General features: G+C 43.3%; 1 protein-coding gene across 1 annotated transcript in view; it reads right to left on the bottom strand.

The window, feature by feature from the left end:
• sh2d3ca (SH2 domain containing 3Ca) overlaps window positions 1-27544 on the bottom strand; it is a 42374-nt gene that overhangs the window by 6579 nt on the left and 8251 nt on the right. Inside the window, exon 4 of the mRNA XM_053644730.1 lies at window positions 1282-1410. Within this exon, the coding sequence (XP_053500705.1) occupies window positions 1282-1410 (129 nt within the window). The remainder of the gene's footprint in view (window positions 1-1281; window positions 1411-27544) is intronic.

Genomic DNA, 27544 nt, shown 5'->3' with positions numbered 1-27544 from the left:
TATACATACATAGGCCACACCTCCTTTCTTTGAACCTGTATACACAGAGGCCATGACCATTTACTTTGAACTGACAGGTACAGAGACCACGCCTCCTTTATTAAGACAGACAGACACAGAGAGGCCACACCTCTTTCCTTTGAACTGATTAACACAGATGCCACACCTACTACGTTTGGATTGACAGACCACGCCTTCTTACTAGGAGTGATAGGCACATTGACAACACCTCTTTGACCCAATTCTTTCTCCCATAGGCACCACTTTGAATTAATGAAGCTGTGTCATAAATATTGGCACCCCTTCCTCACTATCCTGGTGCTCCCGCTGTAAAGGTTAAACCAGAACTGTCCACCAGAGGGCGCTGTAAGCACGGCTCTGTTATACTGCAGCAGAATCGTGACCATTACCAGATCAGGCTTAAAGAGGAGGATGTGGAGATTCCTGTCCTCCAGCTGGACTAACACCAACACACAGATGGCTGTAGTCACACCACAGACAGCGTGGGCAGCTAACAGAGTGCTTTATGGTAACTATCACACACACACACACACACACACACACACACACACACACACACGATTAGGCTAATACTACAGGACACTACATCAGTGTTTACCTGTTAGTCTCTATTCCCAACCTTCACATACTGAAAATATAGAAACCCATAAATGTACACGTGTAAATAATTAATTAGGATAGTATAATTAGGGTATATTTTGCTAAACACATGCTAAAATAAATTAATACGACATATATATTCAATATATAAAAAAGAACCTGGTTCATTTTTGCCTAAAACAATAATCCAGCCAAAAATAAAATGTAGAAATGAATCCCAAATGCACTCATCCTATCCTGGACTGGTGTCTGAAATGTGCTTTTCTAATTTCGCAGTAATAGAAGCTAATAGCCTCCAGCTTAGCATCGCCAACGCTAACCTGCCACAAGCAGCTTTGTGGAACTTTTTTAATGAAGAATTTTTATGTAAACGTGTGATACTGGGTGAAACGATGTGTATATTATAAACTGTAATAAAAGATGCTTGTGACAGACACTGGACTTACATAAATAAAGTTAACTTCCTGTACTTTATTTACTTATAAACGTATTTATTTACATTTTTTTATTCATTGTTGTTTGTTTATTAATGTTCTACTTTGTGAATAGATTTCTTTATAAAGCAACCTTGGGTGTTAGAAAGGTACTCGATAAATGTAACATGAGGAAATAAATCAATAATACAGTATACTGTACACACACACACACACACACACACACCTCTCGTGGGATGCGGCCATGGTACCAGCCGTGGCTCCTCAGGTCACTGCTGCTGAGTTTGAGTTCCTCCTCCAGCTCCTTCCTCAGCTTCTCCGGGGGAGACTCCAACAGGTACTTCTCCTTGGAGAACTACACACACACACACACACACACACACACACACACACACACAATTTTAGTTGTATCGAATTTCTTCCAGCAATTATTTTCACTCTTATATTCATGAAAATTAAAAACATACAGAGAAGACAAACTGGGAATTATTTAAAAGAGTAAACATTCCATACAGTACAATACAATGTAAATAAATAGAATACAATATCGTATCTGTGCAATACAATGTTGCACATATTTATATCTAACACACATAAAATAAACACCAGACTCGAATTCATTCACAAAGAAATTTTAATGTATTTTTTTTCTGCTAAAACGTTATTGATTGAAGTGTTAAATCTGTCCGTTTTAATGTATTTAAAGTCTCTTTTATGAATAATATCTTAAACCTTTTCATTCCAAGGACGCAGAACATGAAGGTTCTAGAACAACTCCATCGCCTCGATCTTATTAAATTCCTGTGCATGTGAATCAGGAACGTGAAAATAAAAGCTTCACGCGGTTCATCATCACTTCTGTTCTCACCTAATACCCACAGAGCAGGGCTTTAAATATCTCCTATATCACACACACACACACACACACACACACACACACACACACGCGTAGAAGCTCAGATCTGGTGTATTAAAGACTTCCTCGTGTCACACAGATACAGTGGGAGGAATAACTGACGAGGAAGATGAGAGAGAGAGAGAGAGAGAGAGAGACGAGAGAGAGGAGAGAGAGATGAGAGAGAGAGGAGAGAGAGAGGAGAGAGACGAGAGAGAGAGAGACGAGAGACGAGAGAGAGAGAAGAGAGAGACGAGAGACGAGAGAGAGAGGAGAGAGAGGAGAGAGAGAGAGGAGAGAAAGAGGAGAGAGAGAGACGAGAGAGAGAGAGGAGAGAGAGGAGAGAGAGAGAGGAGAGAAAGAGGAGAGAGAGAGACGAGAGAGAGAGAGGAGAGAGAGGAGAGAGAGAGGAGAGAAAGAGGAGAGAGAGAGACGAGAGAGAGAGAGGAGAGAGAGGAGAGAGAGAGGATAGACAAAGAGAGAGAGAGGAGAGAGAAGAGAGAGAGAGAAGAGAGAGAGAGGAGAGACAAAGAGAGAGAGAGGAGAGAGACAACAGAGAGAGAGAGAGAGGAGAGAGAGGAGAGAGAGAGAGGAGAGAAAGAGGAGAGAGAGACGAGAGAGGGAGGAGAGAGAGGAGAGAGAGAGGATAGACAAAGAGAGAGAGGAGAGAGAGAGGAGAGACAAAGAGAGAGAGAGGAGAGAGACAACAGAGAGAGAGAGAGAGGAGAGAGAGGAGAGAGAGAGAGGAGAGAAAGAGGAGAGAGAGAGACGAGAGAGAGAGAGGAGAGAGAGGAGAGAGAGAGGATAGACAAAGAGAGAGAGGAGAGAGAGAGGAGAGACAAAGAGAGAGAGAGAGGAGAGACAACAGAGAGAGAGATTCACAATAGATGCTTTGTGTGTTTCAGCTGAGATGAAGTTCAGGCACAGTGTCAGAGTGTAAGACCATGACCTTGAACAAAACACACACACACACACACACACACACACACACACACACACACACAGAGAGAGAGAGAGAGAGAGAGAGAGAGAGAGAGAGAGAGAGAGAGAGACAAACACTGCTTTATTTGTGTTAATAAAAGAGACAGTGACTGGAACAGAGGGGGCAGAGTTTATTATTATTATTATTATTATTATTATTATTATTATTATTATTATATATGAAGGACTTTTTTCCTGTTTCTCTAAAAACTTTGTGTACTAAAAGTTTATGCCCCAAAATAAAGCAAAAAAAAAAAATAATAAAGAAGTTATTAGCAATGATTCATTTTCATATTTCAATGAAATATTTTAATAGATATTTTTTCTGCGAAACTCAAAACACTAAACGTCTCATTGTTATCATTTTAATTCTTTAAAATGAAAAGTATAATATATATACATACATATTTTTTTCTGGAAACTTTGCATTGGGTAACTTTAAGATAAAGGCTTTAAAGCTGCATTTTTGTGCTGGATGATGTCATATCATCCTACATCATAATTACATTAAATATGTCTGAAATAAATATAAATCAAAAATGAAAAACTACAATTAAAAAAGAAACTTCATACAAACGCCCTAAAACGAACTAAAATAACACGGGGAGTATAATAATATAAATATAGAAGCAAACACAGTGTGATGTGTGTTATGTTTGTAATTATGTAAGAAATGTAATATACACGGAATTATGGTTATAAACTCATTCATTTCTCCTTCTTTTTTGTTAAAGCAGCGTTAAACTGACGGAATTATTGAATATATTAATATTTAAAGAAACCATGAATGATACCTCAAGCTTTTTGGTTACTGGTTTTGAATTGCAGTAGAATTATAATTTCACAATAAATAATAATAAAAAAAATTATTTACAAAATCATAATCCTGACAGAAAAAAATGTAATAAATAAATCAATCAAAAGTACACTGGAGCTGAGGGTTTAAAAATCCACCAACATGTGGGTAGATGTGACTCTGTGTGTGTGTGTGTGTGTGTGTGTGTGTGTGTGTGTGTGTGTTCTAGGTCACGCTGTTCTTCACTTCCTCCAAAATAAATTGATTTAGCATCTGTTTCTTTTTCTCTCTCTCTAAAGTGCGACATGGATGTAGGAGCTGAAGTGGAGTGGTGGTGGTCTCAGCTCGGGTTTGATTATCTTCCTGAGTGTGTGTGTGTGTGTGTGTGTGTGTGTGCAGCATGTGTAACAGAGCTGCAGGGTCAAGTGGATGAAGTTATTACTTTTGCCCCGGTGCCTCGGGGGAAGGAGCGCACGTCCGTCCGCACACTCCGTCCCTACGTAATCTCATACCGCTGTAATTGACTTTGGCGGCTGAGAGGAGAAACACGCCGGGGTGTTTGGGCCTCGAGCTCTGAAACAATAATCTGGTGTTGCGACCATGGGGAAAAAACAGATCTGCACACGAGCCACTTCGTGTTCAGGAGAGAGGAGGAGAAGGGAGAGGAGGTAGAGGAGAGAGGGGGAGGTAGTGGAGAGAAGTAGAGGAGAGAGGGGGAAGAAGAGGAAGAGGGTGGAGGAAGAGGAGAGAGGAGGAAGAGGAAGAGGGTGGAGGAAGAGGAGTAAAGAGGAGAGAGAAGGAGGAAGAGAGAGGAGGAGGAGAGTGAAGGTAGAGGAGAGAGGGGGAAGAAATGGAGAGAGGAGGAGGAGGAGCGAGGTAGAGGAGAGGGGGGGAGGAAGAGGAGAGAGGAGGAAGAGGAGGGAGAAGGGGGAGGAGAGAAGAGGTAGAGGAAGAGGAGAGAGGAAGCGGAGAGGGGGGAGGAAGAGGAGTAAAGATGAGAGAGAAGGAGGAAGAGGAAGAGGGAGGAGGAGGAGGGAGAGGGGGAAGAGGAAGAGAGAGGAGGGAGGAGAGAGTTTTCTGGTCAGCACACTGTATTATTAATGCGAGGCTGAGTGGAGAGGATTCAGGTTTATTGTGTTTGTTTATGCGTCTGTGACTGCGCTACTGCTCCGTACAATAATCCATCAGGAAGAGGAGAGACGTAAAGAAGAAAAAGACAAGACGATAGAAAGAGAATTAAAGATAGAAGAGTAGAACAGAGAAGGGAAGAGAAGAAGAAAACCAGTAATAGAAAAAAATAAGAAAAGGAGAAGACAAGAAGAAGAGAAGAGAGCAGAAAAGAGAGCGAGCGAGCTAGCGAGAGAGAGAGAGAGAGAGAGAGAGAGAGAGAGAGAGAGAGAGAGAGAGAGAGAGAAGGGTCTGCCTTTCACTCTTCACACACAGTTGAGGAACAACCTCGTTTCTTTTTGTCTTTACTCTGTCCCACATAGAGCGAGTCCTCTAGCAGGCCTAGTTTCCTGCAGGGACACGTCAGCTCTGCCTGCACACACACACACACACACACACACACACACACACACACACACACACACAGACTGACACATACACCCTTCATTTATGCAATTATCCAATCAGCCAATCACGTTTCAGCAGCTCAGTGCATAACATCACGCAGATAAACGTTCACGTCAGACTTCAGGCCAGAGAAGAAATCGCAGGGATCTCAGTGACTTTGAGTATTTTGCGTGTTTCAGAAATCTCCTGCGATTTTCACACACACCAGTCTCTAGATTTGTGCACCGCGTGGTGCGAAGAACAAAAAACATCCGGCGAGCAGCAGTTCTCTGCATGGAAAGGCCTGGCTGAGGAGAGAGTTCGGAGGAGAATGACCAGGAGAAGAATGACTCCAGCTGACAGGAAGGCTACGGAAAGTCAGACAGCCACTCTTTACACCCGTGCTGAGCAGAAGAGCATCTCAACAGCAGAACACAACAGCAGAAGAGCACACAGGGTTCCACGCGCTCCCTGCACCTGGACAGATATATACAGTACCCACAGTACATATACACGTATAAAGCAGTTAGCCTGTTAGTTCTCCAACTACAACTGCTTTCTTTGTACATATTTTTTTTTAATTGCATTACTCTTTGTTACACACTTTGTATAGCATCCTCAGTGTCAGGCTGGTATAAAGGTTGAGTGTTAGGATGAGTATAAGGTGCTAAATAAGTAAATAAATGAGTAGGTGAAGAAATAAATAAAAATATATTTGCATATTCCCGCCCACCAGTCAGCTTTGGCCTATCACACCACAGCTACGAGAGGGTGAAGGCTAACACATGCTTCCTAACACACTCCGAGGAAAGCGCTATCGGCCCTCTTCCCCATACCTGAGCTCACAAGAGGATAGTGTCATTGTGATTGACAGGGGAGAGAAAGTAGGCCCCTCCCACCCAGAGAGAACGAACAATTTTGCTCTCTCGACTGTCCCCAAAATTGTGTTTTTTAAAAAATTTATTATAACACACTGCACCGTCATTACTCTTGAAAAACATCAACATGCATTTCAACATAACCTCCTCCTCTGTGTGTGTGTGTGTGTGTGTGTGTGTGTGTGTGTGTGTGTGTGCCTTTGTGAGTTGTCCAAACAACGGGTTATGTACTGTTAAGAGTTTTAGTGCTTTAGCTTTCTATTATCTGCTCTCTCTCTCTCTCTCTCTCTCTCTCACACACACACACACACACACACACACACACACACACACACACACACACAGTCTGATGCACAGACTAATTCAGGAAGATTATTGATCCTACACAGACGACTAGCATCATCAGAATGAGACAGAAAACAGACTAGCATGCTAGCATTTGCTACGTCTCTGTTAGCGGAATTAGCAAATTAGCGAATAGAAAAGTCACAAAAACTTTACGTGTGAAATAATCACGTGATTCACACGTGAAAGCACATGGTCTCATGGTTACGCACATGGTTTTTAGACAGATTTTACACAAGGACCTGTACACATGATTCATTTCTTATTGCATGTGACTTTTTTTAAAAAATACATCACTCATCTATCTTCATGACTCATTTTTTACGTCATTATGTTTTTCAACACAATTCACTTTTTTCATGTTTGACTTTTTCTTTTTACACAAACATTCTATGATAAATATTAATCTTAGTTTACACATGATTCATTTATTTTAATATGTTTTTCTTCACACATGATTCATATGTAATATAAAAATGTGACTCGTGAATCATTCGTGTGTTTTTTTTAAGTGATTCGTTTATTATTTGAATGTGATTTATTTTGCATATGATTCATATGTTATTTAAAACTGTGAATCATATGATTTGTTCACGTGTTTTCTTTTTTACATGTTGATTAATTTATTTTAATGTGATTTTTTGGGGGTTTTTTTTAAAACATATTATTGACCTGTGAGGTAAAATTTGAATCAAATGAATAATATGATTCATTCACGTGATTTTTTTTAACGTGATTCGTTTATTTTCACATGTAACTTATTTTTACATATGATTTTTATCTTATTTAAAATGTGAATCATATAATTCATTCACGTTTGTTTGTTTTTTTATCCGGATGATTCACTGTTTTCATGTGACTTTTGTTTACATATGATTCTTTTCCTGTTTAAAATATGAATCACATGAATCATATGATTCATTCCTATCTGAATTATTTATTTATTTTACAAATGATTCATTTCTTTTCACATTATTTTCTTTTCACACGTGCCTTTGTCGCACATGATTTATTTCTTTTTACGTGATCGCATATCATTCACATTATGTCACACGTGCTTACTTGAGCTCACGTGTGCAATGTCATGCTTGAAATGACCACATGTTAAAAACACACCATCACGTGTGATTTTTTTTTCTGAAGTGATTTCTGATCTTGGCTTGGGACAGTGACCTGCGGTAATCCACAAAAAGTAAGATAAGAAAGCAGAAATGGCACGTGGTGAGGGCTTTAACATGCCCATATGATGTGTGGCCATGTATCTCCACACACACACACACACACACACACACACACACACACTGAGCGTAATGGGTTCGACTCCCCCATTGGCTGTCATGAATACACTTCAAATGTGATTCATCACCCGGTTCCCATCAGACATCCCCTTTAGACCCCGACACCCCGCCCCCTGCACCCATCTCCACCAGCCAATCAGAGCGCGCTCACGTTGACTGAGTGCAGATCCCCCGCTGGGGTGAAGCTCCCAGAACGGCGTGGATGCAGAGCTCCATTAGAGGGGCCAGCAGTGAGGAGATGTCCTGCAGGGAGTCACGGGTCACTGGACACTTTCAGAGCTAATCCTCCGAGCTCCAGGGAGGAAGCTGACGCACGTGACGCAGGAGGGCCTACGTGAGACACAGCTGCTGCTCTGAATTAGACGTGTGATTAATCGTATCGTCAATACGTGTAAAGGGGTTCAGGCGCGAGTAATTATAGCAAAGCTCCACGCATCTGGGAAGGTAATTGGAATCGCATCTCCAGAACGATTCCTTTACGGCTTAGTGGGACGGTCTTTGTTCTTTTTTTTCCCCAAAAAATTGATTTTAATGTGATATTAAATGTGAGTCTTTTGTAAGGAATAAAACACTCAGTTTTATCATGCTGTTAGACAGAAAGAAAGAAAGAAAAACAGACAGAAAGAAAGAAAGACATTCAGACAGACAGAAAGAAAGAAATTCAGACAGACAGAAAGAAAGAAATTCAGACAGAAAGAAAGAAAAACAGACAGACAGAAAGAAAGAAAATCAGACAGACAGAAAGAAAGAAATTCAGACAGAAAGAAAGAAAAACAGACAGAAAGAAACAAAGACATTCAGACAGACAGAAAGAAAGAAAATCAGACAGACAGAAAGAAACAAAATCAGGCAGACAGAAAGAAAGAAAATCAGACAGACAGAAAGAAAGACATTCAGACAGACAGAAAGAAAGAAAAACAGACAGAAAGAAAGAAAGACATTCAGACAGACAGAAAGAATTAAAGAAGACTTTAGATTTTAGTGGGTGGGGCAATGAGACTCAACTGGTCATATCTATGATTCTCAAGCAGGCGTGGCTATGATTTGTGAGTGGGCGTGGTTATGATTCTTGAGTAGGTGTGGCGGTGCTTCTCGGGTGGGCGTGGTTATGATTATCAAGTGGGCGTGGTTATGAGACTCAGGACGGCTGGTGAAGTGGAGAAATGTGATTGACATACTGCTACAGAACATTAGGACTTCCACGCACTTCTTCACTAACACACCTCCACTGCTGCACTCTCTCTCTCTCTCTCTCTCGCTCTCTCTCTCTCTCTTGCTCTCTTTCTCTCTCTCTCTCTCTCACACACACCTTCTCTCTCTCTCTTCCTTTCTTGCTCTCTCTCTCTCGCTCTCTCTCTCTCTCTCTATTCCACCCGCTGTGGAGATGCTCTTTACACTAATTCTTCCTGACACTGAAGTCTGGAGGTTTACTCCCACTCCCCACACACATCACCACTGCTTTCCCAGCCTGAGGAGCCTCTCTCTCTCTCTCTCACACACACACACACACACACACACACACTGTCAGACAATTACAAAAGAGCATGGGATATGAACGCTGACAAATGAACAAAAATAGATAGAAACCACAGAGACACATGGCAATAAAGAGTTATGATTTATTTATACAGGGTACACACACACACACACACACACACACAAAGGATAAGAAGGATAGGATAAGAAGATCAATTTTGTGTGTGTGTGTGTGTGTGTGTGTGTTTGTTTGAGTTATTTGCTCCACCACTATGACCCTGACTCCTCAGGAGAGCACACCTGGGCATGGTGTCATAATGGAAACATGACTCTGCACCCTCCCTGAAGATCACCGCGTAGTGTGTATTGGTCGCATTCGCCTGTATATATATATATATATATATATATATATATATATATATATATATATATATATATATATATATATATATGTGTGTGTGTGTGTGTGTGTGTGTTGGCTGGAGTGTCAGAGAGGAAATGAGGTGGAACCGAAGCAGAAATTTGGACACCTTTCAGTTCCCTGGTGATCTGTCTCACGCACACACACACACGCACACACACACAAACAGAGAAGAGAATGACAAGGTGTGAAGGAGGAAAGAAGAAGTGATGATGAGTGAATTTGGTAGTCGACGGCACACACACACACGCACACACACGTACACACACGTACACACACGCACACACACGTACAGACACACGCACACACACTGTGGTTGCTACTGTACTTTATTATGTATCATACTTTTTGCTAAGTAGTCACTTAGCAAACGATGAACAAGTCGCTTGCGCCATTTGTAGAGATTGTCGATATGGGCGTGGTCTGTTATCTTGGGGGCGTGGCCTGTTCTGATGAGAAATAGTTTTGTGCTAGCTTCATTCTCAGATTAGATTAGCCAAACCAGCTAACTGTATTAGCTACATACACTCAGCAGAGGCACTAACGATCTCTGCTACTTTCTTCCAGGGTTTATTTTTCTTCATGATGTCTGTATGCACGTTTAATGAGAGCGCATTCAGTTCAAATGATGAAAGAAAGAAAGAAAGAAAGAAAGAAAGGATCCCTAGTCATTTTGCTGCTTGCTAGCGTTAATGTAGGCTAAGCTGCAACGATCGCTAACGCGTAGGAGAATCAGTGATTAATGGGTTTTTTTTTTTGGATAGTATAAAGCGTCGTTGTGACTTACCTAGGTGTTGAGAGTACCTAGCATTAGCATTAGCATTAGCTACCAGAAAATCTCATTATCCTGTAATCTATTTAGATTTATTCTTCAGTACTGCAGTTTCAGTATTTAGTCATTTACATCCATCCATCCATTTTTTATTACCGCTTATCCTACAGGGTCGCGGGGAACCTGAAGCCTATCCCAGGGAGCATGGGGCACAAGGCGGGGTACACCCCGGATTGTCATTTACTTCCACATACTTCATTAGATTTTAGATTTCAGTGTTTTTATTTGATCTTTTTCTGCATTATATATATATATATTTATTTATTTTCTGTATTTATTCAACAAAACGTGACACAGAGTTGCACAGCTGTCCCGTCCACACCTTGTGAGTCATCTCAGTGCTGAAAATAAAACAGAATATGGAAATTTTCCTGGATCTCACCGCTATTCCGGGATGCCTGGGTATCATAATTACAGAGTGTGCATGCAGCGGTATTGACCTGACCGTTCTGTGTGCGTGTGTGTGTGTGTGTGTGTTCTCATTTCTTTTTCTGCAAACGTGCAGCGTTAATATTGCATAGGTGGTGCAGGAATAACGGCGAGTGCTGCATATTAATGGGAACTGGCTGCGTTCTGTACACTGACTGTCGGCTGCCATATTCACTCATTATCACTGCTTCTGTTTCTCACCCAACAGCTCACCATCCTCTCTCTCTCACCTCTGGATCTGTGTGTGTGTGTGTGTGTGTGTGTGTGTGTGTGTTGGGTTTAACGACAGTCTGGCCTATTACAGTGACAAGCGGAGTTGCAACATCCTGATCCCTGTCCTCTGTCCAGAATAATGAGGAGACACGGCAAGATGAAAGGGAAATGTTTTGGATTTGTGGAGGTCCGTTGGGTCTGTGGAGGTCTATGAGGTTCTGTGAGGTTCTATTGAGCTTTATTGTGGTTAGTTGGGGGGGGGGTGTTGTGGAGGTCCATGGAGTTCTGTAGGGGTTTGTGTGGATCTATGTGCGTCTGTGGAGGTCTGTAGAGGTTTGCAGGGGTCTGTGAAGGTCTGTCAAAGTCTGTGGGTTGTTTCTGGAGGTATGTGGGTGTATATGAGGGTCTGTATGGGTCTGTGGAGGTCTGTGGTTACATGTGGGAGACTGTATGGGTCTGTGGGTGGTTTGTGGAGGTCTGTGGGTGAATGGGTGGGCCTGTATGGGTCTGTGGGTGGTTTGTGGAGGTCTGTGGGTGAATGGGTGGGCCTGTATGGGTCTGTGGGTGGTTTTTGGGTCTGTATGGGTCTGTGGGTGGTTTGTGGAGGTCTGTGGGTGAATGGGTGGGCCTGTATGGGTCTGTGGGTGGTTTGTAGAGGTCTGTGGGTGAATGGGTGGGCCTGTAGGGGTCTGTGGGAAGTTTTTGGGTCTCTATGGGTCTGTGGGTGGTTTGTGGATGAATGTGGGAGTCTCTATGGGTCTGTAGGGGGTTTTGGGGCCTGTATGTGGGGTTTGTGGGGGTCTGTATAGATCTGTGGAGTGTATGTGGGGGTCTGTATGGATCTGTGGGTGGTTTATGGGTGTATGTGGGAGTCTGTATGGATCTGTGGGTGGTTTTTGGGTGTATGTGGGAGTCTGTATGGATCTGTGGGTGGTTTGTGGGTGAATGTGGGAGTCTGTATGGATCTGTGGGTGGTTTTTCGGTGTATGTGGGAGTCTGTATGGGTCTGTGGGTGGTTTTTGGGTGTATGTGGGAGTCTGTATGGGTCTGTGGGTGGTTTTTGGGTGTATGTGGGAGTCTGTATGGATCTGTGGGTGGTTTTTGGGTGTATGTGGGAGTCTGTATGGATCTGTGGGTGGTTTGTGGATGTATGTGGGGGTCTGTATGGATCTGTGGGTGGTTTTTCGGTGTATGTGGGAGTCTGTATGGGTCTGTGGGTGGTTTTTCGGTGTATGTGGGAGTCTGTATGGGTCTGTGGGTGGTTTTTGGGTGTATGTGGGAGTCTGTATGGATCTGTGGGTGGTTTGTGGATGTATGTGGGAGTCTGTATGGGTCTGTGGGTGGTTTTGGGGTGTATGTGGGAGTCTGTATGGATCTGTGGGTGGTTTTTGGGTGTATGTGGGAGTCTGTATGGATCTGTGGGTGGTTTGTGGATGTATGTGGGAGTCTGTATGGGTCTGTGGGTGGTTTTTGGGTGTATGTGGGAGTCTGTATGGGTTTGTGGGTGGTTTGTGGGTGAATGTGGGAGTCTCTATGGGTCTGTAGGGGTTTTTTTGGGCCAGTATGTGGGGTATGTGGGGGTCTGTATGGATCTGTGGAGATCCATGAAGCTCTCTGTGTGTTGTAATAACAGAACAGGATTGCATGAGAGAGAGAAGTAGAAGCATAACTGCACTCCTGAGCATGTGGAGCATATGGTGTCCTACAGGGGGGTCAGTAGAACAGCTCCAGCTCATCCTTTACTGTGGCCTGGAAAAGTCCTCATGAGCAGGTCTGTCCACTTGGACTAAAAACAGATTTTTCAGGTTACTGCGTGTGGTCACGGCGATCATTAGATCAAAGGGTGGGTCTAATCCCTACATATGTGCACTGAATAGGTTATAGCACATAAGCTTCTACACCTCTATGTGCTATAAGGATAATTATTCAGAATTAAGTAGGTATAGTGCTGCTGTAATTTCCTGGAAATGTATTCCCATTTGTAGTCAGTTTGCTAATGGCTAATTCACAATAAACTGTCTTCTATCTCCTCAGAGGCCACGCCCCCTTCAACTCAACTAACAAGCACAGAAGCCACGCCCCCTTCACTGCTCATGTCTGATGATGATTCAGTGCTCGTCCTGATGCACATGTCTTTGCATCCATCAGCTCACGAAATAAGCAGCCATAACCACGTTCACCCTCATCCTCCCCCCTGTTTAAAGAGAGCGCCCAATTAAGGGCCAATTTACAGCCGCTGAAAGGTCAAAGGTTAGGAACAGTGATGGATTGTGGGTCATGGGGGCGCATTAATATTACCTTTTAACCCTGTGACTAGCAATACGCAGCTGAGCATGGAGGATTTAGCTACAGCCTTTTCTTATTGTGATGTATTCCTGTGTGTGTGTGTGTGTGTGTGTGTGTGTGTGATATAGCCTACAGGGATCTAGCTACTTTATGCCATGACATAAGTGTGAGCTTGTGTGTGTGTGCCTTTGTGTGCAGGTGTCAAGTGTGAAAGTGCAAGGCCAGAGGCTTTTACACGCTCAGATAAACCGCACATCCCACGATGCCGTGCTACCATGCTGCGCTCGGCGCCTGAGGAGGAAGAGAGCGAGCCGAGGAGTTCAGATACGCTTCGGATTAATCAATATGTGTCAGCGAGAGATTAATTGCGCAGCCTGGAAGACTGTCTGGAATTATGAAGACAGACAATCCAATAACGGAGTTGGGGCTGCGACTCTGAGATGATAAAAAACACTCATGTGGGTTAAAAAGCTGAGTCACTCGGTCAGTGCAGGTCATAACTCCTGCTCATAAAAAATTCAAACAAACCCTCAAATCAAACGTATCTACACAGACACGTTCGGAAGATGTTTCTTTAAAACTGGAATAACTTCTGAGATATCAATACACTTCAAAATGTTATGTTAAAACTAAAAAAGTTGAGTTCTCCCACAATATGCAACTTTAATAGGAACCCTTTTTTTTTTTTTTTTTTTTTTTTTTTAAAAGAACTCATGTTCTTTTAACAGTTCTTTTAAGAACTGTTGCTGCATTGCTAAATGAGACAGCTGATTTTTCAATTTTCCTATCTATAGTTCCAGGAACCTTTCTTTAGTTCCTGGTCCAGAGTTTCTTAAGAACCAGGAACTATCTGGGTGGAGCCTGTCATATTGAATGTTTCTGATTGGTCAAACTGTCCACACTGTCCAAACTGCACACACACACACATACACACACACACACACACACACACACACACACACACACAAACACACTGTTTGGAAGGACTCCAGGCGAAAATAGATGTGGCCTGACACTAAACACACACCCGATACACAAACACAACAAAGCATTGCCCTCATTGACAAGCTGACAGATTAAATTCTCCTCATCATTACAGACAGACAGATAGACAGACAGGTAAACAAGGAGAGAGAGAGAGAGAGAGAGAGAGAGAGAGAGAGAGACTGAAACAGAGAGAGACAGAGAAATACACACAGAGAGACAAACACAGAAAGACAGAGAGACAGACAGATGCAGAGCGAGATGGACGGATAGAGAGAGAGAGACAGGCAACAGAAAGGAAGAGGCACAAAGACAAACACAGACAGACTGACAGACAGAGAATGAGAGATAGACACAGAGATAGTGGGAGACAGACAGAAATAAGAGACAGACAAAAGAGCTACAAAGAAACAGACAGAAAGAGAGAAAGACAGACACAAAAAATGGACAGACTTAGAAAGACAAACAGAAAGTAGGAATAACAATCAGATGCAGAATAGAGGAATAGCGGAGGAAGGGAAAGTGATTACAAAAGATTACAATAGTGAGAATGAGAGAGAGAGAGAGAGAGAGAGAGAGAGAGAGAGGGGTGTTCTTCCTCCCTCTTTTAACCCGAGCTGATGGGATCATACAGAGGCGTGACGCTCGTGTTCGGGTCAGACTGATGGAGCTGAATGCTAATAAGAGCTGAGGATTGAAAATCCCTGACAGACGCAAGCTGGAAGCTTTCAAACTGACCAGCATCAGTGTGCTGTACTGCAGTCACACACACACACACACACACACACACACTAGTCAGTGTAATTCACTATATCCGCTCACCACACAAGGTGTACTGTAACTTCGTGATGATGTGCACGACATGTTCTCTAAAACTAATTTGTAGACTTTTCTTTTCATGAAATATCGCCCATTCTTTTCTATCCTAGTGGGTTGTTTGGTTTGTTTTTCACACACTGATCTGTGTGTTTGGATTCATTAATGTTTTTAATGCCTCGATGCTACACACACTAAATCACACATCTTTGAAGCTCTGTAATGGAGAGCTCAGGCTGGACCGAACTGGACTTACTACGATATGATGACTTTAAAAGCATATTGTGATTGATTTAAAAGTAGCTCCTCCCGCTACGTCAGTGCAGTTTGTTCGGACCGCGATGTACAATCGATGACATAACGAGCCCGTACGGTATGTTTATAGATAAACGTTTTATCAGTCGAATATTCCCGATTAAGCGCGGCTCATTTCCCGTATCATCTCGTAGACGTGGCTAATCGTTGATGCTAATCTTTCATTTTAAAACTGCGGCCTTAAAACAGAACTTAGCGAAACGCATGACGCGGAAGTTTACCACCAGGACGTTTGAAGTCATTCTGTAGAAAGGATGTGTGTGAAATTATTTTCGCTTTACTAAAAGGAAGTCAATCTATGCTACGTGAATACGTGAATACATTAAACTTTATCTGCTGACTACATAGGGTATAACACAACGTTATTGTCCACTGTATGTCCACTAGAGCTAATCTGGAGGTTCAGGACACGTGAAAAAGCAGACTATTGGAAAGTTTACTGCTTATATTTACACAGTATATCATATACTGTACAGTATGTCACGTGAAGTAGTATATTTTGTGCAATTTATTAGAATAAAGTTAAATTCCTGCTTAAAACTGTACGAGTGAAAAAGCATTATGAGGACACTTCGACTGGCAAGTCACCGAGTAGTGATTCCTATCTCATTCTCACACACACACACACACACACACACACACACACACACACCTGCTCCCTGTCTCTTCTGATAATACCCTGAATGCTTTTCATGTTACCGAGTTGTTTCAGGTCGCTGCCCAGTCTAGCGTTCGCACTGACAGACAGCGTATCACGACTCACTTAGTGTCATCACCTGTCTCTCCTCATCACCCGTCTCACCTACTCATCTCCTGTCTGTCTCCATCACTGTCTTGCATCACATCCTCTCTCTCTCTCTCTCTCTCTCTCTCACTCATTCTCCTCATCTCTCTGTTCAGGCTGCAGCAGAAGGCCCTGGCCCCGGAGCGAGTGCGCTATTGGCTGCAGATGATGTCATCCCTTCCAGCGCTCCCTGCAGCGCCGCGTGCTATTGGCTGGAGACCGAACGAGAGACATAGTGCTGACTGAGCTCTCGCTTTCATTCATGCAGAGCCGGGCTTTGTGCTGCCGGAGGCGGGGCCGAGAGCTTGACAGACAGCACATAACAACACACACCGGGTCAATGGAGACATCAGGGCAGTGAGACAATACAGGGATTTGAGACTATTGTGACTGATGTATCATGGGGGGGAAAGGGGGGGTTAATAAGAGAGAAACCACACCCTGTATACTACTGCACTATTCTGAGTATCCCATGATGCACTGGGATAGTCTGGCAGCCATACTGCATTTCTGCCCATAATGCACTTCTGTTTTTGTTATTTATCAGGAGTAGAAGGGGAATTTGGAGTATAGCAATTTTACCACACACACACACACACACACACACACACACACACACGAGTTAATCAGTGTCATGCTGATGGGGGTTGGAATAAAGAAGGGGGAGTGGATATAGTATCTCAAGTATGATGCTGTCGCCATGGTGACATTCGGATGAGCACATTGGGTGTCCCCCAAGGGGAGGGGGGGGGTTAGCGCTGAGTAAGGAGGGGCACACACACACACACACACACACACACAGGCATCCCACAAATGTCTACAAACATTCTCCCTCCACTCTCTTCCATACTGTGTGTGTGTGTGTGTGTGTGTGTGTGTGTGTGTGACCTCACCCAATACACTGAGGTGTCATTAGATCAAACACACTCACACACTTATACACATGCATACAAGTATCCACAAATATTCACCCTCCACCCTCTCCCATGGTGTGTGTGTGTGTGTATGTGTGTGTGTGTGTGATCTAATGACACCTCTGTGTATTGGGTGAGGTCACAAACACTTTCTCTCCCTCTCTCTCTCTCCACCCTGTACATGATGTCATTTTTGTTTTCTGTTGTTGCCATGGCTCCATCTGGATGTGTTTCCCTTGAGCATCTCAGCACACACACACACACACACACACACACCTCCTCCTCCTCGTCCTCCCAAAGCCGCTGATGTTGGATCCCCCTCTTGACTGCAGCACGCAGATATGGGACAAAGCCGTTCCCTCACACACACACACACACACACACACACACACACACACACAAATCTGGGTTAATTTAATTTACTCCACAATAAAAACCTGGAGATTACATGCTCCAAACAGCCTCCAACAACGATTATGAATCCAATCTCCTCGTTCTCCTCCTTCTTTTCGGAGAGGATTTCTTGCGTGTTATCTCCTCACATCCACGAGGCACAGCACACCTGAATTCATTTACAGTAATTATCCAGTGTATCACTCATCATCGTATAGTTTTTCTCCCCTGCAATCTTAAGCTTTTGTTGCGAATCGCATCCATTTCTGCTGTGCATTTAATATGAACACCATTCTGCTCCATTTTATTTTATTCCACAGATGATCTATTGTGTTCGGGGCAATAAATTATACATGTGATTATTTATTATTCATCAACCAGTAAATCAGTGTTCTGGCACGTTCAGGGCAAAGTGAGGTGTAATAAAGCATGGGGGTTGGGGTTGGGGGGGGCTTGGCGCTTTGTGAGGGGGTTCAAGCTTGGGGTCTTACACAAGCATCAAATGTCGGTGCTTTTATTCTTAAATAAACTTTTAGTAGATGGATGGACAAATGGAGGGATGGATGGTTGGATGAATGGATGAATGGAGGGAGAAGTGGAATGGATGGATGGATTGATGGATGAGTGAATGAGTAGATGAATAGGTCGATGGTTGGATGGATGAGTGGATGGTTGGACAAGTGGATGAAGAGATGGATGAATTAACAGGATGGATGGATGGATAGATGGATGGGTGAGTGGATTGAGGGAATGGATGAATGGATAAATAGATGGACATACAAGAAGATGGATGGATTGTTGGAGGGACAAGTGGAATGCATGGATTAGTAGATGGTTGGATGGTTAAATGAATGGATAAAGACATAGAAGAATAAAGGGATGGATGGAGGGATGGATGGACGGGTGAGTAGACTGAGGGATTGGATTAATGGCTAAATAGATGAATGGATGGACAACTGGAATGCAGTGGATATAGGCTTGGATGGATGAATGGATGAGTGGAAGGATGGATGGATGGATAGATAGATAGATAGATAGATGGATGGATGGACAGATGAGTGAATGGACAAATGTCACAAATGTTCTAGTCATATATAAGTTACAGCAGAATGAAATAGACTTCTCCAATGCTTTGGTATAATATGTGGATGGATGGATGGATGGATAAATGAATGGATGGATGGACAAGTGGACACATGGATTAGTAGATGGTTGGATGGATAAATGAATGGATGAAGAGAGAGATGAATAAAGGGATGGATGGATGGATGGATGGCTGGATGGGTGGGTGGACTGAGGGGTTGGATGAATGGATGGTTGGATGGATGAATGGATGAAGGGGTGGATGAGTGGATGGATGGCTAAATAGATGAATGGATGGACAACTGGAATGCATGGCTAAGTGGATGTAGGCTTGGATGGATGAATGGAGGGATGGATGGGTGTGTGGGTGGACAAGTGGATGGATGGATGGATGGAGGGATGGACAGATGAGTGAATGGACAAATGGATGGAGTTAACAGTTTTACTGACATTCTAGTCATATATCAGTTACAGCAGAATGAAATAGACTTCTCCAATGCTATGGTATAATATGTGGATGGATGGATGGATGAATGAATGAATGAATGAATGGATGGATGGATGGATGGATGAATGAATGGATAGACAGACAGACTTTACTGAGAGAAAAAAGGTGACAGCAGTCTCTCTCAGTTAACCGGTAAACCTCAGCTGCCTTGATTTTAATCTGCCTCACTTGAAGGTCGCTTTGGATGAAAGTAATAATAAAAGTCTGTATCTATAAACGTGGTGAACGTCCTCACAAAATCTAAGCTCACCACATCTAAAGGGTTCGAGGATAAAAGCCTCCGTCACTACAAAGCAGCGTTTGCATGTGTGCGTGTTCACGTCTGAATGATCCTCCTGACTCGTCCCTGCTTCACTGAGCTTCTTGAAGTCACTCTGCCTTTTCTGTGACCAAAACACAGGTTTAATAAAGTTCTCTAACCGCTTGTTTGTCTTCTGTAGCCGTACACCCCCCGAGACACAGAGACGGGGAGGGTCTGCTCCACGGGATGAGCGCAGGAACTCATTTCCTGAGTGATCTCAGAGGTCAGAGCTGGACACGGAGGCCAAGTGGACCTACAGTGACGCCCTTCTGCGTCTAAAGTCAGAGGCAGATCTCGTAACTCTGACACTCAGGCTTTTATATCTTTACACGCTGCTAAGTGAAGCTCCGTGATGCTTTAGCTATAAATTATTATTATTATTTTATGATCGGCTGAGATACAGAGACGTGGTCCTGTGATAACATTCTCATTCTGACCTTTAAAGATGGATGGATGATTGGAGGAGGAGAAGATCGGGGGATGGAGGAGAAAAATGGAGGCAGAGACATAACAGCTGGGCTGAGAGATGAGTTAGAAAGACTATCTTTTTAAGGCTATCTGTCTGTCTTTCTTTCTTTCTGTGACTGTCTCTCTCTCTCTCACTCTCACTCTCTCTCTCTGTACCCATCTCTCTCTCTTTTAGTGTCTTTTGTGTCTGTCTCTCTATTTCTGTCTATCGGCCTCAGTCTGTCTGTCTCCCTGTCTGTCTGTCTCAGTTTCGCACTGTGTTTGTCTATCTGTTTGTCTGTTTCTGTCTCTCTTTCTGTGTCTGTGCCCATCTCTCTCTCTCTCTCTCTCTCTCTCTGTTTCTCTCCTTTCTGTCTATCTGTATGTCTCAGTCTGTCTCTCTCTTTCTGTGTCAATCTGTCTCTGTCGGTCTCTCTGTGTCTGTCTCTCTTTATTTCTCTGTCTTTCTGTTGGGCTCTCAGTCTCTCTTTCTGTCTTTCTCGCTATTTCTCTCTCTCAGCATGTCTCTCGCTTTATTTCTCTGTTTCTCTCTCTGCCTTTCTTTCTGTCTCTCTCTATATTCTCTATATATCTTCCTCTCTCGGTCTGTGTCTCTCTTTCTGTCTCTATCTCTCTCTGTTTGTGTCTTTCTGTGTGTGTCTCTCTCTGTCTACCTCTCTGTCTGTCTGTCTGCCCCCCCCCCTCTCTCTCTCTCTCTCTCTTTCTCACTCATCTTTTGTTCCTCTAGTCTTTTAAAGACACCTAGAGCACAAAAGGCCAGTGACGATCACGCCGACACCACATCTCTCCCTTTGATCTCTGGCCTGAAAAAAAAAATCACTGACAAAACCATCACTACCATCGCCATCATCATCATCATCGCCATCGCCATCATCATCATCATCACTTTACTAATCCACATCAAGAAAACTATTTGAATCAGAGACTCTCAATAGCTCATGTATCGTTCAAATCACCTTAACTAGGAGAGAGAGAGAGAGAGAGAGAGAGAGAGAGAGAGAGAGTGTTCAATATGATGCTCGCTCGACCATTTAACAATAATCATTTGGGAAACTCCACCCACATCTTAATGTTCATATGTAGCTCAAGGTTCAGCTGATGCTAGTTTTACAGTGCGAGACCGTAAAGAACGAGCCAAATTAAGCATCATAAAATATCAAATTATTACAACTTTCCATTTAACTCAAATGTAAAAGATCAGCTAAGACAACTTCTGGTTCAGAGAACACTCAATACTGTCAGGTTTTCAGCTTTTATCTTTGAACGTGTTTATATAACTCCACTACAAAGTTGCTGCAACGTCATAGTTAGCACAACGTTATGCGAATATTCTTACAACATTGTAGAACCTTTGTTTTCTTATTAAAGCCTCGGGATGTAAGAGTTTCGGAGATTGCTGCCCTCTGTGGTACAAAATTGCTATTGCAAGCTAGTCACAGAATAATATTTATAACATATTAATCGAACGGATGAAATAAGACACATTCAGCTGTGTCCCAAACCACATTATGTGCACTTAATAGGATGTATAAATAGTACAGATAGACACCTTTAGTCTACTGACTCACTGCTTAGTGTGTATACATATAACAAGTGGCTGTCTTTTTAGCGACCATTAGCATGCTAATGGTCGCCGGTTAGCTCGCTGACATTGGCTGTTTTGTGCTTTGTATTTGTGTTTGTAGTTCACGGACGCAATCCCAAGGTACAGCAGTGTCTTTTGTTCTTTGAGATCTGAACACATCACAAAGCTGAAAGTACCAAGCGAGCTAAAACACAAAGGTGTTGTTGAAGTTAAAAGACTTCTCTATTATAATCTTGAGCTTGACTCAACGAGGGCCAATCTTTGGCCGTACTACTTTCAGGTAGCACATATCTGAGCTAGCGTACAGTGTGAGTGTTTAAAAAGTTCCTGAGTCACTCACAGAACAGTACTCACAGTGTATTTAAAGCTTTTTTAAGCATCAAATAAAATCCTACTCGCTGCAGCTTTAAAAACGGACCATTCCGACGATGTTCATTGTTTGCTGGGATCTCACACAAAATACATCCTGTAAATATCTGCCTCGTAGAGTGTTAAAATGTGCAGGAATGTTTGTTTTTTTTTTGTGCCAGTCACTTTTTGTCTTGTAAATAAGTCAAGAAGAAATGATCGAGGGAATCGGTTGAAAGCGTCAGACAAAATCTACGTCAACGAAAAAACAAACAAACAAACAAACAAACAGGAGTGGTTTTTGCTAGATAGCTCCTCCGCTGTTTAAAACACACACAGTATCACCTGGAAAATGACACCGCAGACGTGAATCTGAGCTTCAAATCAGCGCTCTCGAGTCCTCCTTCTGTACATCAGGCTGAGGAGAGCAAACATAATTAACTCGAGTGCTAGGCACAAAAACGAATGAATGCTAATCCCAGCTCGGGGGGTTTCCTGAGCTTACGCTGCGTTCATCAAAACCAACAGGCCTCCTCAGTCACTCTCTGGTGAATGAATGAAGCCTGAACGGAGGGAGGTTTTACAGTTCAGGGCGGCTCATTAGGAGTGAAAAGCGCACTGTGTAATTAGGATAACCCCTTTCTCTTCCTCTTTCTCTTCCTCTCGCTCTCTTGCTCTCAGATAGATTTACTCCTGAACTTTACTGTTAACAGGCACTCAGCCGTCGTTGTCGTCGTCGTCCTCGCAGCCTCCCGGCGGGAAATGACAGTGACTCCAAGGAGGATTTTCAAGAATTGTAGTAAGAAAGAGAGCGTGAGAGAGAGAGAGAGAGAGAGAGAGGTAAAAGTGCTGAAAGCACAGAAAGCCGTATTACTTTTATTACAGTAATAGGATATTATATTACATTATAGTGTTACTACGAATGCATTAGGGAGAGAAAGAGATGGAAGGGGGGGGGGGAATGCAAAAGATGCCATAAATATTGTTAAATTGCACACTGTACATCCTGTGTTATTCTTGCAATCTCTAGAGTGCTTCATACAGCCCTAAAGCAAGGGCTCAAACGCTAAAATAAAAAGCAGAGCAATGCTAATCTAAGTACAGGATAATAAGGCAATGGATCCTGAGCAGAAAAACGCGGTGGTGGGGTGACAGAGGAGGAACTGAATAGAGGGATTAAGTGCAAGCGCAGAAAGGCAGATGGAAGATTCGGAGTTTGGACACCGTGCAGTGGACCGAGTACATCCTGGACACGTTTCCTCTTCTAATGAGGCACAGAACCACTCCGAACAAGCACTAAACAGACTCCACAGACGCTAAACAGACTCCATGCGAACTCCACATGTATTCTGTGAGCTGCCACTAGGAGAAACTTCCGTACGAGCGATAAGAAGGTTGCGGGTTTAAATCCCAAAACACTGATGGGGGGACAAAAGAGAGGAAACTATAATGCCATAATGTTTCACAACATTAAATGCAACTACAAATGGATAAAAAGTACAAGTACAATGTCTCGTTCTCTAATAAATGAAAGTTGCTGTGGTGTAAGAGGAATAAAACACACTTTGGGGGTAACAGTAACTCTGCTTCCTCACACAGAGTATAGGATTATCAATCAAGCCAATTATATAATCCTCCCTCTGGAGGAACCGTTAAAAAATGACGCACCAAATATTACAGTTGTACCTGTGCTATAAGAAGTTTTAACCTGCTCAGTAATCAGTACAGGTGTCTCACGTATTCAAGCTTGAAGCAAACGACGTGATCATGTGACCAACTACGACTGTAAAAAAAAAAAAAAAGTCTCATCCGGGTTAATGTGTAATATTTAATCAGGAGAACGTTTGCGATTAAAGGGTTGGATTGAACCTTTTAGACGAACTCTTATATAAGCTCTCCGATCGCTCACTTTTTCTCTCGGGGGTTTTGTTCAGGAAGTGCTGATTCCACGCTTGGCTTGGTAAACCTAATAAATTGATCTGGCTTGTCGTTCCTCTCTCCAAAAAAACAAATGTGCCAAAATGACTCAACAGTCCACAGCGTGCTTTTAAGAGGAATTTAGGATGCAGCTGTAGGGAGGAGGCTGTATTTTTGTTTTAAAAACGCTGTAGCACCAAGTTCCTCCCTGTTTAAGTCCATCTGCTTAAAAACCCACTTATGCCATCCACACCGTATTACTATTACTGTATGCACCAAAACACTGACATCAGAGAACGGATCACGTCCGAAAACATCACGTAGACCAGGAACGGCATCACTATTAAAGATAGCAGTGTAGCACAACAAGACAGCTGTGGGTTACCGGTGTGTAACCATGCCCCTACGGGTCGTGTGTAGTAATTTTATACATATGTAATTCAAGCCACCTGAGCACGGCAAGCCTCAGCTGGAGGTTGGTAATAGGGTTTTTGGCCGATGTTCACAGCGAGACGTAGACACACAGGAGAGAGAGAGAGAGAGAGAGAGAGAAAGGCTTTGTGTTTGTTTAGGCGTCACAAAGCCACTGACTCAATGGAGCTGAAAAATGTTCTGGCGTTTAAGTCTAGTGTTTATTCTAGAGTTCACACTGCATGACTGGACTCGGGACGTTCTCGCACGACACTGCTGTACTCTGGATTGTGATCGGTCAGAAGGCGTTGCTCAATTCTCTCTAGAACAGCAGCACTGACAGCAGCGCAGGTTTATATTAAAGCGCTCGTTCTAATTATAACGCGTTATCGTTTCTATAGTAACAGCTCGTTGTACGGCGGACGCTCCGCATAAACATAATTAACGTTTAGGGAAGGAGTCTCCAGTGTCAGCAGTAAAGCTGTAACTTTTCTTAAGGACAGAGGAGTTTACGTTGTTTTCGTGTGGTTTCTCGGTAACACGACACGCTGCGTTTTTAAAAAAAAAAAAGAAATCGTATTAAATGAAGCGAGAAGCTGGTGAGGGAACGACTGCCTGTTTATAGCTGCTATAGTGTAAGTGAGAACAGGAACTAACCTGTTTTGCAGGCGTTCCACTTCCTGTGTGATTGCAGATGGATGAACAGTACAACATTTTTACAACCCTTTATTAATCAAATAAAACTAGTCATTGTTGGCTGATGTGGCGTAAGAGCAATAAAACACTTCACACTTGTTAGACGTTGTCAGTCCCTTCAGGATTTCGAGATTTTTCTATCGGACATGAGTACAGATGAAAGGTCTCGTTTGTACCAACAAACATCACCGCGAAAGCGCGTGCAGATTTTGGGCCGAAACAATCAGAGACAAAGACAAAAGTGTAAACTCCTCTGTCCTGAAGATGTGGGGAAACTTACAGTTACAGCTTTACAAAGCGCTGACACTGGAGACTCCTTCCGTAAACGTTACATAAACCATTATTCATCTTATGAAAACTTCACCGTATCAGTGATTTCTTTAAGTGGAGTGTTTCCATGGAGTGTCTGAGTAAGTAAAGGTCCCTGTGAATGAGCTGTTACCATAGAAACCATAGCGTAGAGCTGCTGTTATAGAAAATTAATCAACGCTTTCTGACCAATCAGAATCCAGAACTGAGTGAGTGTGGTAGTGATCCATATCGACTTTTTTTTTTTTTAAAAAAAAACAATGGGCTGTAACCGAACAACTCCGCACTGTGACAAGCGAGCAAGAATAAACCTTATTTGGATATAACTTCTGCAGCACATGTTCTCTCGCTCACAAGAACGATCTGGAAATATTTCAGGATTGAAATGGTCTAAAATCTCCATCACGCCGCTGAAAAGTGTGTGCAGGATCGTGTGTCAGGCTCGGACAGATTTGGGCTCGGCTCTTGGCATCTGTGAAAGCGTATCTTCTCTCTGAAAGCTGAAGCATGACCTCCAGGTCAGCGTTTTTGATGCGTTCTCCGGTTTCTCCCGAGCCTCGAGCTCTGTCACAACCCACTACACGACCACAGGACGACAACACACTCCACTGAGTCCAGCCTGCACACACTCAGCACTGTGAGATCATCACCACCACCATCAGCAGCAGCATCAGCATCAGAAATGCACGTGAGTGTGGATATGCCTAACAACAACAACAGTGCAAACACACACACACACACACACACACACACACACACACACACATACACACCACTACAGACGTGTGCATCAGTCAAACGCTGTGACATGCAGAAAATCATTAAAGATGCGATGAACATGCACGATGATGTCATGCAATCCCATACCTGCCCTCACTCACACTCCCACACACACACACACACACACACACACACACACTCCTGCACCTGCATGAACGATCCCCTGTAGAAGCAGCAGGCGGCCGCAGACAGGGCGCTCCACAGACTGCATCTCTCTGTCATGCTTCCGCTTTTCCTCCTCCTGACTCCTTCTATCACTCTTTTTCGTCTTAGGGTCCACTAGAAGGTCCGGGTCATGCCCCTCGTCGCTCACACACACACGCACACACACACACACACACACATACATGCACACACACATAGGATACGTACGAGAGTGTGTGAGCACAGTGCCGGCAAACGGCTGCTACTGCTCTCTCTTTCTGCCTCTCACTCTGACTGTCTATGCTTCAGAGAGCTGGCAGGGATTACCTCATCGCTCTCGGACGAAAGGAGGAGGTGGGGAGAGAGAGAGAGAGAAAGAGAGAGAGAGAGATGGATAGAACGGGGGAGGGAGAGATGGAGGGAGGGAGGAAAGCCAGCGAGATGCTAGCAGCCACCAAGACCCCACCCACTCCCTCCTCAACACCCTCCTCCAGGGTTTCAAACAATACTGAGAGAGAGAGAGAGAGAGAGAGAGAGAGAGAGAGAGAGAGAGAGAGAGAATGCCCCTCATGCATTCAGCACCTTTTGAAAGGAATTTTTCCTTTTATTCCTTTCTAAAAGAAAGCAAAGTAGGGTGGGCTTAAGTGGGGGAGGACAAGGCCAGGCTTTATACACTCTCCCTTCTCCCTCTGAGTTCACACACACACACACACACACACACACTTGCTTGTACTCAGTGTACAACATGAGCTGAGCATGCAATGCAAAGTGTTCTACGTTTGTCTCCCAGGAACACGAGAGAACCCCATTAACCATCTCCACAAGCCAGAACACTGCACTGCAACCCTGCTCAGGTTCCCATCAGAGCGCCCCTAGTGGTCAAAGTTAGGCACTGCAGTGCGTCTATGACCGAAAAAGTGCACACTTTTAATAATGCAAAGCCTAAAACTGTTTAAATTACATTCCTTCCTGTTGAAGATGTTGATTAATTCTCTTTAACAGCGGCTCTGACAGTAGCGCAGGTTTATATTAACGCGCTCGTTCTGATACGTTATCGTTCCTATAGTAACGGCTCGTTCACAGGGACGTGTACAGCTCCCCTAATGATAAACAGATTAACAAAATCGTCGATATGGTTTTCTCTAAAGTTTTCTGTAAAGGAGAATAAATGTTTATGCGACGTTTATGGAAGGAGTCTCCAGTGTCGGAGCTTTTTGACAGCTGGAACTTTAAACTTTAAAAGTTTTCCGGCATCGTCTTTGCGGTTTCTCGGTAACATGACAAGCTGAAAGTTTTTTGTCTTATTAACTTCGAGAGAGAGAGAGCGAG

This window comes from Ictalurus furcatus, chromosome 16 (assembly GCF_023375685.1).
Source record: "Ictalurus furcatus strain D&B chromosome 16, Billie_1.0, whole genome shotgun sequence".
Classification (NCBI taxonomy): domain Eukaryota; kingdom Metazoa; phylum Chordata; class Actinopteri; order Siluriformes; family Ictaluridae; genus Ictalurus; species Ictalurus furcatus.
The sequence above is the reverse complement of the archived record's forward strand: the minus strand, read 5'-3'. Positions and strand labels throughout refer to the sequence as shown.